Source organism: Ictalurus punctatus, chromosome 19 (assembly GCF_001660625.3).
Source record: "Ictalurus punctatus breed USDA103 chromosome 19, Coco_2.0, whole genome shotgun sequence".
Lineage (NCBI taxonomy): Eukaryota > Metazoa > Chordata > Actinopteri > Siluriformes > Ictaluridae > Ictalurus > Ictalurus punctatus.
The window spans coordinates 20,961,104-20,973,282 of record NC_030434.2 but is presented as its reverse complement, the minus strand read 5'-3'; the positions used below and the strand labels follow the sequence as shown (position 1 = coordinate 20,973,282).

The following is a 12,179-nucleotide window of genomic DNA, read 5'->3' as shown; positions in this document are numbered from 1 at the left end:
AATATCTCAGGCATCTACAAACAAAAATAATAAATAATAATAAAAATAATAAACTGCACAAACAGTCCCTCGTACATCTCTAGTTCAGACCCGTTATGACCTCCAGAGATGAGGTGAGGAGAATTTAATTTGAAAAAAGTGGCACTAAGGCAGCACGATTCCTACCATGTAGGCATGTGCCATGCCCTATCAAGCACTGATGCCTTACAAATCGTCCCAGCTTGGTACGGTAAAAAAATATACAAATTCTGGTTTAGGTCGCATTCAATTTGGATTTAAAACAGAATACAGATACAGACATGGATATTTGGAGCACCAACGTATAGTACTGGTGATTATTGGCCAATTATTGTTCCACATTACAAAATGAGCCCCATTACAGAAAGAAATGAGCTGCAAAGAACTAAAGACTTTTCTTTTTCTTCAGACATTATTTAGGATGATGCTTGATGCTTACTTGCATGGTTTCTGTTTATAGAACTCATTTCTAATATTTTTTCTGTATTTGGTTTGAAATCATCCTCACTATTAATTGTCTTATGTATTGGTTCTTGGGTTTTTTTGCATTTGTTTTATTTTTTATGTTTCAGATAGAAATTGTACTTCTTTTTTTTTGCTAGAAACCTAAAGAATTAGAAGGAGATAAATCCTTATAAAGTGGCATGAAAAAGTATGAGCTGGGCATCCAGCCTGTCTATAGGCCATGGCGATGACGTCCACCACCCAGTGGATCAACCTCTCCTTACATAAGGGAGTCCCCAGTGTCTTCCTCTGTGACAGATGGACAGTTGGTCTGAGGATTGAATATCTGCCGTCTGGTCTGAGCATGTACTGATCGATTAGTAAATTTGTGTGATGTGAGCTTGGGCAGAAGTCTCAGGTTCAAACACAACGTCACTACTGGGTCAAATTGCATTCTAGCAGTCCCTGAGGAAAAGCTACTTCAGCCTATAGGATGCACATCATACATAATAAGGGTACCAGATCCACAGGCAGGGGTGATCAGGCTGAGAATGCCAAATCTCTTTGTTCATTTGAAGCAGTTGATTTGCTCAGGAACAAAGGCACAGGGTTTTTATAACCACCACCAGGGAAAGCAGTAGTGGAACCAAGAGCTTGCAGGTCATCTTGGGACCATGAACAGACCTCTGTGAATTCTACACAATGTAAAAAGTGGAGGAAAAGCATATAGTGGATGGAGAGGCACATCATGGGTGCATTCTGTCTCAGTGTGCTAGGTTATACAGACCTGAATGAGCTGTCCTCAGTGAAGCAAACTGTAAATAGATCCCCCTGAGGAGGTTCCGTGCAAAGCAGAGAGAGCCACTCAGCCTTGTGCTTCCCTGATGGTTGGTGTAATTGACCATCACAATGTTTTCTGAGAGAACTAACACACAGGACCTTGAAATCCTGCTGTTTCATGTGGTCTCAACTTACACCCTGCCCCGTGTGCCCTTGTAGCACAACACTGCTCACCAGGTTTGTACAAGGCATTTGTATTTGTAGGACTTTATAACTGAACTTAAATTGTGATTTACAAGTAAGTCCATATCGTAGTGGTACAAATTTCATTCCAAGCAAATCTGCCAAAGCTGGCTTAGGGTGCTTTCACATATACGTATCATATATGCATATAAATAATTATGTAATCATTTAATTATTGGAGGTTCAGTATTCTCCAGATTTTTGTGATATTTACATGCACTTGTGAAAGCTTTGTTTACCTATTTCTAACCAAAGTAGGATTTCAGCTCGACACACCTCTCAGCCACCCCTCGTTGCTTTTTGGTTTGTTTAATTATGTTGTCTGAAACCAAATCAAACCAAATAGCATTCACACTTTGTAGTGTGAATGTGAAAGTGTATGAATGCGTCCTGAACAGCAGCAAAGGACCAACTAATCAGCTGCATCATTGCCCTAGCCGGAGAATACGTAATCATTGCGAGACTGTTTGGTAATCATGCTGAACAGTAGAGCTCTCTGCTGCTAGCTTAACGGATAAAGGCATCGCTATAACAGCAGAGATGAAAACAGCGGCTTTTCGTGTTTGAAACGGCTCGTAAGATGCAGCTCGTTTCTGCCTGGAAATAAATGCAGTGCAAGACTGACGTAATAAATGCACACACGAGTGGTCACTGAAGACACATTCACGATGCCAGGTGTAAACGGATATGTGTTTTGCTGGAATCGTATGGAAGTATTTTCCAAATGAAAATGCAAACCGAAATACCAACAGCGATAATTGCTATTATTATATAATTGCTATTATCATATAATTTCTATTATTAATAATTGGTAGTTCTCTTCCTCAGAGTTGTGTATGGAGACTGCCAAGATTAAAACGGAATCGCAAACCGACGTCGGCACAATCGTCTTATTCGGCACATTTTCCCTCTTGGCTGTCGACCGCTAGGCGCTCTAAACTGATGTCACTTCCAAATACAAACACACCCTATAGTATACTCCCACCCCCAACACTGATTGACAGGTTTCTTATGCGTTGTAAATGTAAATACAAAGGGAACTGAAATTCCATTTGAGTTTTGGCAGGCTCCATCCACAATATCGAGGAAGTGAATAGAAAACGGGGTAATTGCTATTGCTATTTCGATATGACAGGCTCATAACCCGTAAGACATGGGAAATGCAATTTCAAATAGACTTTGCGTTCCCATTTGAAATTTGGCAGACGTACGTTCATGTAAACAAAAATGCAAACGGTAATACACGATTTGCATTTTCATTTGAATTATGTCAGAATTTATGCGTCCACAAATAGAAAACGCAATTGCAAATACATTTTGAAAAATTGGGAAATACTTCCATATAATCGGATTACTTGTGTGTTATTACCAGGGCCCAGTTGTTCGAAAAGTTTCATCTGGTTCAGAAGGATCCGGATTTGAAAATCCCACATTTTGCTATCCAGGATCATGTAAATGGTCTTATAAGTAAGTAATCCATCTTACTTAAGTCAAATTGATTACTTACTTAAGTAAGATGGAAAAGTAAGTAATCCATCTTACTTTTGTGTTGGTTTTTCAAAGCATCATTGGAGCCAGTCAACATTGGAGTGTGTTATTTGACAAGTTTTAAAGTTTTATTACATTTTGTTCCTGAAATCCTCCCTGAATCCACTCTTCTGCTGGGATCAGGATAATCCTGATTTTATTGGATTACAGGTATCCCAATCCTACTAAAATGTTTTGAACAACACATACTGAAGCTTTGATCCAGATCAAATGCAAGATTAGATTCCATGATCTAATTCAGAATCCTTTTTTTATTATTTTGAACAACCCATTTTCAAGATTTGATCCAATCCGATATCCAAAATCCGATCAGATTACTTCTGAATACCTGGGCCCAGGGACCAGTTGTTCAAAATGTTTCATCTGGATCAGAATGATACGGATTTAAAAAAAAAAAAAAAAATCCCATGTTTTACTATCCAGGATCCAGTAATCCATCTTACTTTTGTGTTGGTTTTTCAAAGCAACATTGGATTGGATCATTGGATTACTTCTGAACACCTCGGCCCGGGTGTGAACGGGGCGACTGCTCTTCACTCGATTAAACCTGCCTGTGGGTGTAACAGCTCGGTAATGGCCTACTCACGCCTTTCCCTACTTCATTCCCGGCTACTTTAGCAGCACAATTTAGCTCATGTACATTGCAGGAGTGAAAAGGAAGTTCCTGTAAATTTGGGGTGATAAAAGAACACCAGTGGAGATGTCGACCGCTCTTGAGAGTTATATAAACCGTATCCTTTATTTCCTGTTCAGTTGGATGTAGCGAGTTAGCGCTTTTATCTTTGTGCTGTTCGCTAACAAGGCTAACGCTTTGTTTTTGCTAACAGCTAAGATACTTAGCTGCTGAATTGCTTGTCTTTCAGCTCTAGCTAGCGTGCTCATGCTTGATATTTAGTTAGGTGTCTAATTAAACTTAACTGTTTAAGCTTTTTAATTTCCGGTGTTGTTCTGCTTCCCGGTCAGAGTGGCTAGTAAATGTGAGGAACTGCAGCATTAGCTACATTGCTAGCGCTTTAATTTAATTAGCTACGCCGAGTGTTTGTGTGCTAAATGTTTGTTTATTTGTGCTTTGAGACCCAATGCGGTAATGAAACCTTTTAAAAGTTGTGTTAATATAATATTTAAGAAAAAAATCGTGCACGTAGTTCCTTAGCTAAAGTAAAGGCAGTGTATTATTATTATTATTATTATTATTATTATTATTATTATTCCGGTTGCCTGTGATGTATTTATTCATTCCGGTTATAATTTGTTGTTTGGTACTGTATTTTGATTTCTGTTATTCCTGTGACAAATCAGCAGTTGTGCGCCGCTCTGACGTCACGGGGCGACATTCAGTACGTTTACATGGACAGCAAGAATCCGATATGAACCCGATTACGACGATACTCTGATTAAGAAACTAGCATGTAAACAGCGATTATTGATGACCTTAATCCGACTAAAGTCACACTCGAAGTAAACACAAATGGAATTGAGATGTGTGGAGTATTTCTGTTTTAGTCGCATTATCAACGTGCGTTACAGACATGTACATACCTTAATCACACTATTAACATCGTGTGGGAGTTTTCACCGCATTTTGCGACAGGACACGTACACACACGGCAGTGCTCAACCGTTTGACGGCAAACAAGAGAGCACGGCTGCGTCCGAAACCACGTACTTACCTACAATATAGTAGGAGAAATACGTGTATCTCAGCTACTATACAGTAGGTAAGTACGCGGTTTGGGACGCAGCCCACGGCTTCAAGCAGTAGTCTATTTGCACTATATTCGTCTATAGCATGACAAATAATTATCCGCACTTGAAGCTTTTGTAAAATTAAAAATGAAACACCCAAAACTATATACGGTACCATAACGAAGAGGGACTGTATGTCGATACGTGAAATTCTGGAGGGACATCGGACGGCGTGGCGCGATGACATAATGACGTGTGCCGTTAATCGATCTATGTTCTATAACATCTTCAACGGGAACATGGAAAAAAATATTGTAAAAGTAACTCATGTAAACACCTTAATCACAATATTGTCTTATTCAGAATAAGGCCAATAATTAGATTACTGCTGTCCATGTCAACGTAGTCAGTGTTATTGCAGATGAAAAAGCTGTGTTTCCATCCACGTGTTTTTTTTTTTTTTTTTTAATGTGAATTTTGCAATATTGCATAAAAAAAATCTGGATGCAAACTGATGCATGTGGTTGGGACGGATCACTTTTTTTTATTCGATAAGAAGACATGCGCATAAACTACGATGGAAACGCGTTTACCGAATAAATTCTTCCATGCTCATCAAAAAAGTCATGTGACTTTGCCTCAACAAATCATGTAATTGGATAATTGGCTCAATTAAAATGTTGAAGAGCGAGATGCACCAGTTTCCCTGGAAGCACGCTTCTTATGCTCTCGAACACACGGGATGGAAACAGTGCCGTATTGTCAATGGTTTTATGTACTATTCCAATTTTTCACAAATTAAATTCTCAACTTGGATAAAAACCTAGCTAATGTCATTTAATGGATGGAAAAAATGTAAGAGATTATGGTCAGGTTTGGCTGCAAAGCACAAGCATGTCTTTTTCTCATTCACCATTTTCCATCAACGTTCAATGTCATATTAATGAGAAACCCAACGTAGAATAGTGGAGACACTAAACGCTCTACTCAAAGTCCCAGAATGCAATGCAGCCATATGACACAGGTGAGTTACAGCAGAGAGTACACTCTACGGGCTAGTTGGTGATCTACAGGACAATGAGCATGATGGTGTCGATGGTGGTATTAGCATGTAGGTTGAAGCTGATCTGAGTATACAGACGAGGAGGTGAGAGTACCGGACAGACTCAAATGCTAAAGCGCCGCTGCATCTCTCTTTAGGAAGAAATAAAGCAAGGGCTAAACCTAGCTGCACCATTAGCAGCATGTAGTCGAACAGCACTGTGGGTAATGTAGGAAACAATGTTCATGACTTCAATAAGTCAACAACAAAGTAAAATCTTGCATGCGACTAAAGATTACGCTACTTATAAAGATTAATCTGCAAGTCGTTCAGGCTGGTATTGTCCTTTAAACACTTTGTTGTGATCTGTTTTAAGAGCCAGTGGAGTCATGAAAATCCATTAATGTAAAATTTTTGCTTTTCACATAGATGGAGAAGGGTGTTTAGAGTTAAGGGAGACTGTTACCAACACTGAAATGACACACATGGAAAAAGAGAGTGGAAAAATAACTTTAAAAAAAACACTTGAAATTCATAAAAATCTGTAACATCATACACACATTAAATATCTTATTGGTTTCCGAGAGTATGCACTTTTTTTTTTTTTTACGCTCAGCAGTATATTAATATGCGTAATTGTTGTTGTTGCTTCATACACGTAAAGTAAATGTCCTTAACTGGCCTGTGAAGGGACTGTCGCCATCATTACATCAGATGGACGAATGATTGTGGTGAGTACCATTTATTCTTCACTTTAGTGTCGTGATGTCGTTCACTGCACACGTGACGCTGACAAATGTGCTTTTGTTTATATATTGTATGCTTTATAATCGACGCTTGTTATATTAACTTGGTGGTAGTGTTTGGACCAGTTCATGTTATTCCAGAACTATTACAGGAACTCTTGTCCAGTTGCAGATTCCCAGATTGATTGAGTAAAAGAAACTGAAACAGTTGTATGTTTTAAGGTTTATTTCAGAGATGTATTCTGATGTAAATGAATTTGGGTAAAAATAAATAAACAAATAAATAAGTTCCCTTGCAGCCTTTTGAACCGTTTTTAAAAAATGAGAGGAAAACTCATTTCTAACTAAGAAAGTACATTTTAATCTGCAGTTATACGGAGTACGCTAGAATTTTCGGTCGGTATTATTAAATATAATTTAAGATGCCTTGTGAGTGAGCAATATGATAAGATTTTGTGTTCATTTTTAACATCGTATCAGCTTGCGATCGGGCCCTCTCACACAGCTTTTATTATATCTGAATCTTTCCTGATATTTTACTATTTACTTTTGTTCTTGCACTAATGCTATGCAATAATGTATAATTATGAGTCCTATATACTGCATTGTATTGTCTGCGTTTCACTACTTTTATTTTTTGTTAAAATGAGAATATTGGAAAAATAAAGTATGGGGGGGGGAGAGAGATAATGAAACTAAAAACAGGAGGCTAACACGGGTAAACTTTCCTCAGTTATTCCTACATCAGCGATGTGGAGTCTTGCCTATTTAAGGACAGTGTTAAAGAATATGTTGCCTTATGTTTCGATCTGTTACAGAGTGCCTTGCAGAAGTATTCACACCCCGGAACAATTTTCACATATTAATGAATTACGAATGGTATATTTTGAAATTTCATTCTGTGTGATATTTTACTTTAAAACACTGAAACTCAAAACCAGTTATTGTAAGGTGACATTGGATTTATGTTGGGAAATATTTTAATTTTTTAAAATATTACGTTTATGGCATTTGGCAGACGTCCATATCCAGACCCGACTTACATTTATCTCATTTATACAACTGGGCAGTTAAGGGTTAATGGCTTTGCTCAAGGGCCGAACAGTGACAGCTTGGCGGTGCTGGGGTTTGAACTCACTACCTCCCAATATAAATGAGAGAATTGGTCAGGGGGTCTGAATACTTTTGCGAGTCACCGTATATCCCTTTTTAGCTGTGAGTTTCCCCCAGTGTTTAGCATAAAAGTCTATTTGTGTCCTTAATATAGTCTGATATTTATTTAAACTGATATTTATCAGACTTGGCTGTGTGTCCTGAATGTGCTAAGAATCTTAATTCCTGCGCTTTTGTGTCATGCAGTGATTATTTCAATAAACTGAACGGTTTGTTTGTCTGAAACGTGACACACGTTTATCGCTTAGAATATTTTAGCAAAAATATTCACTTAAAGATGCTCCGATTTTGCGCTTCTGTGTTTATTTCTTAAGAAGTAAGCGAACTACGCTAATGAGCCTGTACATTTACTATATGCTGCAGCTAGAAATAGATTTTGTTTGTGACATCATGAGGTTTGGTATAGCATAACATTTAAATCTATGATTATTACTAATTGTTCCCTTATTAATGTGGATTAGAGGGTATTATCATACCAGTCATTCCATCCCACCCCTGGTTAATCACGACAGCTAAAGAATGATGTGTTAATTATCTTGTATTTTTTCAGGGAACTCTAAAGGGCTTTGACCAGACGATCAACCTCATCTTGGATGAAAGCCATGAGCGTGTGTTCAGCTCCTCCCAGGGAGTGGAGCAGGTTGTGCTGGGACTGTACATCGTTAGAGGAGATAATGTGTAAGTCTCACACGTAAATTGACTCCATCACTATGTTACAACATCATCTATGAGAAATTAGAGTTGCGCCCTTTCCTAGTAGTTAGTTTTATTGAAAGTTGTTGAAGAACCGCGTGGTGGTTTGGGAAAACCTGTCGGATGTTGATGCTGGGGGAAAAAATGATGGATAAATCTCAGGTATTGACCAAAGTCACTTTTTCTACCAATCATGTAAATATATTTTACCAACCTGACGTGGAGATGTTTTTTTTTAAGACACTTTCTGATAACCAGTCCATACAGGATTTCGTTGAAGTTTTTTTTTGTGATTGTTGTGGCCAAAAATGCTTGATTTTAGTTTTTTGCTGTGTTTTTTTGCGGAAAACTACTTGAATTGACAAAATTGCAGTTGCATGAAATTGTTTTGCACGGTCTTTCGCAGTGATGTTTGTTGGTAAATGAGACTTTTTTAGCTGTACTCATGTTGGACACATGAATCGAAGCAGGCTTTGGCTGAATGCGCATTGTAAGCTCCTCCTGAATACCACAGAGTGTCCTTGATTTTGCGTTAATTTCGCCGATCGCAAGATTCTGGAAGGACTGCATAACCTTGATGTCTACCTGCAAAGATCATGTTGTGTCAGGAGAGCCCTCACAAAACAGACATGAGCCTAATCACTTCAGAATGTAATCAGATACCGTTACCGGCTGTCAAAATGGGGGCCATCATCAAACCAGAGAAGAGCACTTGCACACACTGTACAGATGACAGCCGACACGGTTTTAAAGTGTTTGAATGACAATGAAGTATGCCAATGGTGGTATGATGCGACGCGAACCTGCTAACGGATTGCCGCTACCCCCTAAATGTGCATTATTTTGTATCTGTAACTGTCCTATTTGGGTGAGCCTGTATGCACTGTAACCTCAGATTCCTGTTCTTGAGTGGAGCCTGATGTGGTTTTCTGCTGGTGTAGCTCATCCATCTCGTGTTTTGACCTGTTGTTCATTCTGAGATGCTTTTTTCTTTTTACCATGGATGTAGTGTGGTTATTTGAGTTACTGTAGACTTCCTGCCAACTGGAAACAGTCTAGCCATTCTCCTTGTACCTCTCTCATTAACTGCTGCTGACTGGATGTTTTTTTGTTTTTCGCACCATTCTGTGTAAACTCTAGAGACTGTTGTGTGTGAAATTCCCAGGAGATCAGCAGTTTATTGAATACTCAAACCAGCCCAAATCACTGAGATCACACTTTTTCTTCATTCTGAATTGATGTGAACAGTAGGTGAAGCTCTCAACCTGTATCTGCATGATCTGAAGTGCTTTTTTTCCCCCCTAGAAACTCAAAGCACTTTACATAGTATGGAGGCGGGAATCTCATCAACCCTCACTAGTGTGTAGCATCCACCATAATGCGCCAGAACGCCCACCACGCACCAGCTATTAGTGGAGAGGAGAGCGTGATGTAGTCAATTCAGAGATGGATATTATTAGGGGGCCATGATTGATAAGGGCCAATGGGGGAATTTCGGCAGGACACCGGGGTTATACCCCTACTCTTTTACGATAAGCATCCTGGGATTTTTAATGACCACGGTCAGGAACCTCGGTTTAACGTCTCATCCGAAAGACTGTGCTGTTTTTACAGTATAGTGTCCCCATCACTATACTGGGGCATTAGGACCCACACAGACCACAGGGTGAGCACCCCCTGCTGACCCCACTAATAGCAGCCTTAGTTTTCCCAAGGAAGTCTCCCATCCAGGTTCTGGCCAGACTCAACCCTGCTTATCTTCAATGGGAAACCAGGCGAGAACCGCAGGGAGATATGGCTCTGGCCATATGGGAAAACTTTTTATTTTTCTCCCTTTTGACTTTTGGTGTTTATCAGACTTTTTAAAATGTTAAAACTTGTGGTTGGGAAACATGCGGAAGAGAAATATATTTCAGTTCAGGTATAGTTTTCAGACCTATATAAAGTAGAACATGTATTAAAAAAAGAATTGTCATGTGAAGGATTTTTCCAGGCCACTACACGTGTGAACCAAAGCAGACGCGGCATTGCTCCACATTTTTCTTTGATCAGCCATGAAAGAAAAGTTCAATAGCTGAAGCTTCATTTCTGTTTGTGTTACAGGGCTGTTATTGGTGAAATCGATGAGGAAACGGACTCTGCACTGGATCTTGGCAATATAAGGGCAGAACCACTTAACTCCGTAGTGCACTAAGTTTCCCCAGTGTGTAAAAGTACAGACTCAAACCACATCCACAGTATTTTTCACTGGATCCCCCTCTCTGCTTCTTCTCCTGCTCCTTAAAGTATGGAATAAATGTAATAGAATTTTTTCACATTGCTTTTTTTTAAAAGAACAATGCCCGACTTTTTTTTACTTGTGAAAATGAGAGAAAATAAATGGTTTTTGGTGTAAACGTGGTCATTTTTAGGGAAGGAGAAACTTGGTTCTGTAGTCTGAAAGGACAGTAACTGTCCACTGTGTAAATATCCTCCTATTAAGATTTTATCACATAACCTCAGTGTAAATACCTGTTCCTGGAAGGCCCTAGGGTTTGTTAGAGAACATAACTAAACAAACCACATCATGAAGACAGAGGAGCTATTTAAACAAGTCTGGAAATTCTGGAAGATTATCAGTCAGTGTTTGGTTATGAAATATCCCAAAGTTTGAACATCCTGCAGAGCAGCATTAAATCCGTTATTATAACATGGAAAGAATAACGCTCAACCGCAACTTTGCCTAGAGGAGACTGTCCACCAAATGTCTGCGTAAAGAGGTGATTAGTCAGAGAAGAGTCCACAGTGCAGTTAGAAGAAGCTGTTCACAGGCCATCCATGGCCTGTATACTGCATAAAGCTGGCCTTTATGAAATCTCATTTTGAGACTCTGTTGGCACAAATATGTGGGAAAAGGTTCTCTGACAATGAAGCGTGGTGGTGGTAGTACCATGTTAAGCATTACACATGGCCTCTCTGACTAATCCATTCTTTTATCATTTTTAATTACTAGACCTAATGGTACTCTATTATTTAATGCATTTAGTAATAAACCTGATTCTTATGCACAGTATTTTTACTTAGTTGCTGATTTTAATGTTTAATCTTGGTAGTATTTCTATTTACATTAAATTAGTTTCTGGAGATGAATTTAATATATAATAGAACAAGATTTTTCCTTTTCTGTTAGGAAATACCAACAATTACCCCTGGGACTATGCAATGAGAAACACTGATGTAGAAGATATCAGCTTATCAGGTCCTCTGCTGCCATCTCGAGGCAAAACAGACAACAAAAGATAAAATGTGACTCTGACAGCATTCCAAATGTCCTTCACAACAACCTAAGTGCATGTTTCAGATAAATAACTTAAAACAATAAAGCCTCTACAACCCATGAAATTTTGCATTTCGCAGTCCTGCAGATCACTTTACCATGAAATCTATTCATTAAAAGACTTCATAAATGTTGCTTTTGCAATAAAGTTAACATCTGGTTCCTTAATTTAAGTTAAAACATAAGTATCAGGAAGCATACCCTTTCACACTTCAATTCAACCCCCCCATCCCTCCACCCCCCTCCAATGTTAATAGGTAGGGGGAAAAATTACCATGATACTAAAACTAAATACAAACTAAGTCATGATTTTTGAACGATAAAAAACGAAATCAAAACTAATTATGCACCATTAAAACAAACGAAATTGAAATCCAAAATCCAAAATGAAATAAAAATACTTTTAATAAAAATAGTAGTATTTGTAAAACTATAATAACCCAGGTTAGCATCTGAAGTTCCTGAAGATCATGAGAAGAAGAAAAGTAAG

General features: G+C 38.6%; 1 protein-coding gene across 1 annotated transcript; it reads left to right on the top strand.

The window, feature by feature from the left end:
* The first annotated feature begins 3,598 nt into the window (after positions 1-3,598).
* On the top strand, positions 3,599-10,769 carry lsm8 (LSM8 homolog, U6 small nuclear RNA associated). The gene is made up of 4 exons (XM_017494805.3): positions 3,599-3,764; positions 6,452-6,492; positions 8,231-8,358; positions 10,477-10,769. The coding sequence occupies exons 1-4, from the start codon at positions 3,734-3,736 to the stop codon at positions 10,565-10,567; spliced, it is 291 nt and encodes a 96-aa protein (XP_017350294.1). The 5' UTR covers positions 3,599-3,733; the 3' UTR covers positions 10,568-10,769.
* The last annotated feature ends 1,410 nt before the right edge of the window (positions 10,770-12,179 follow it).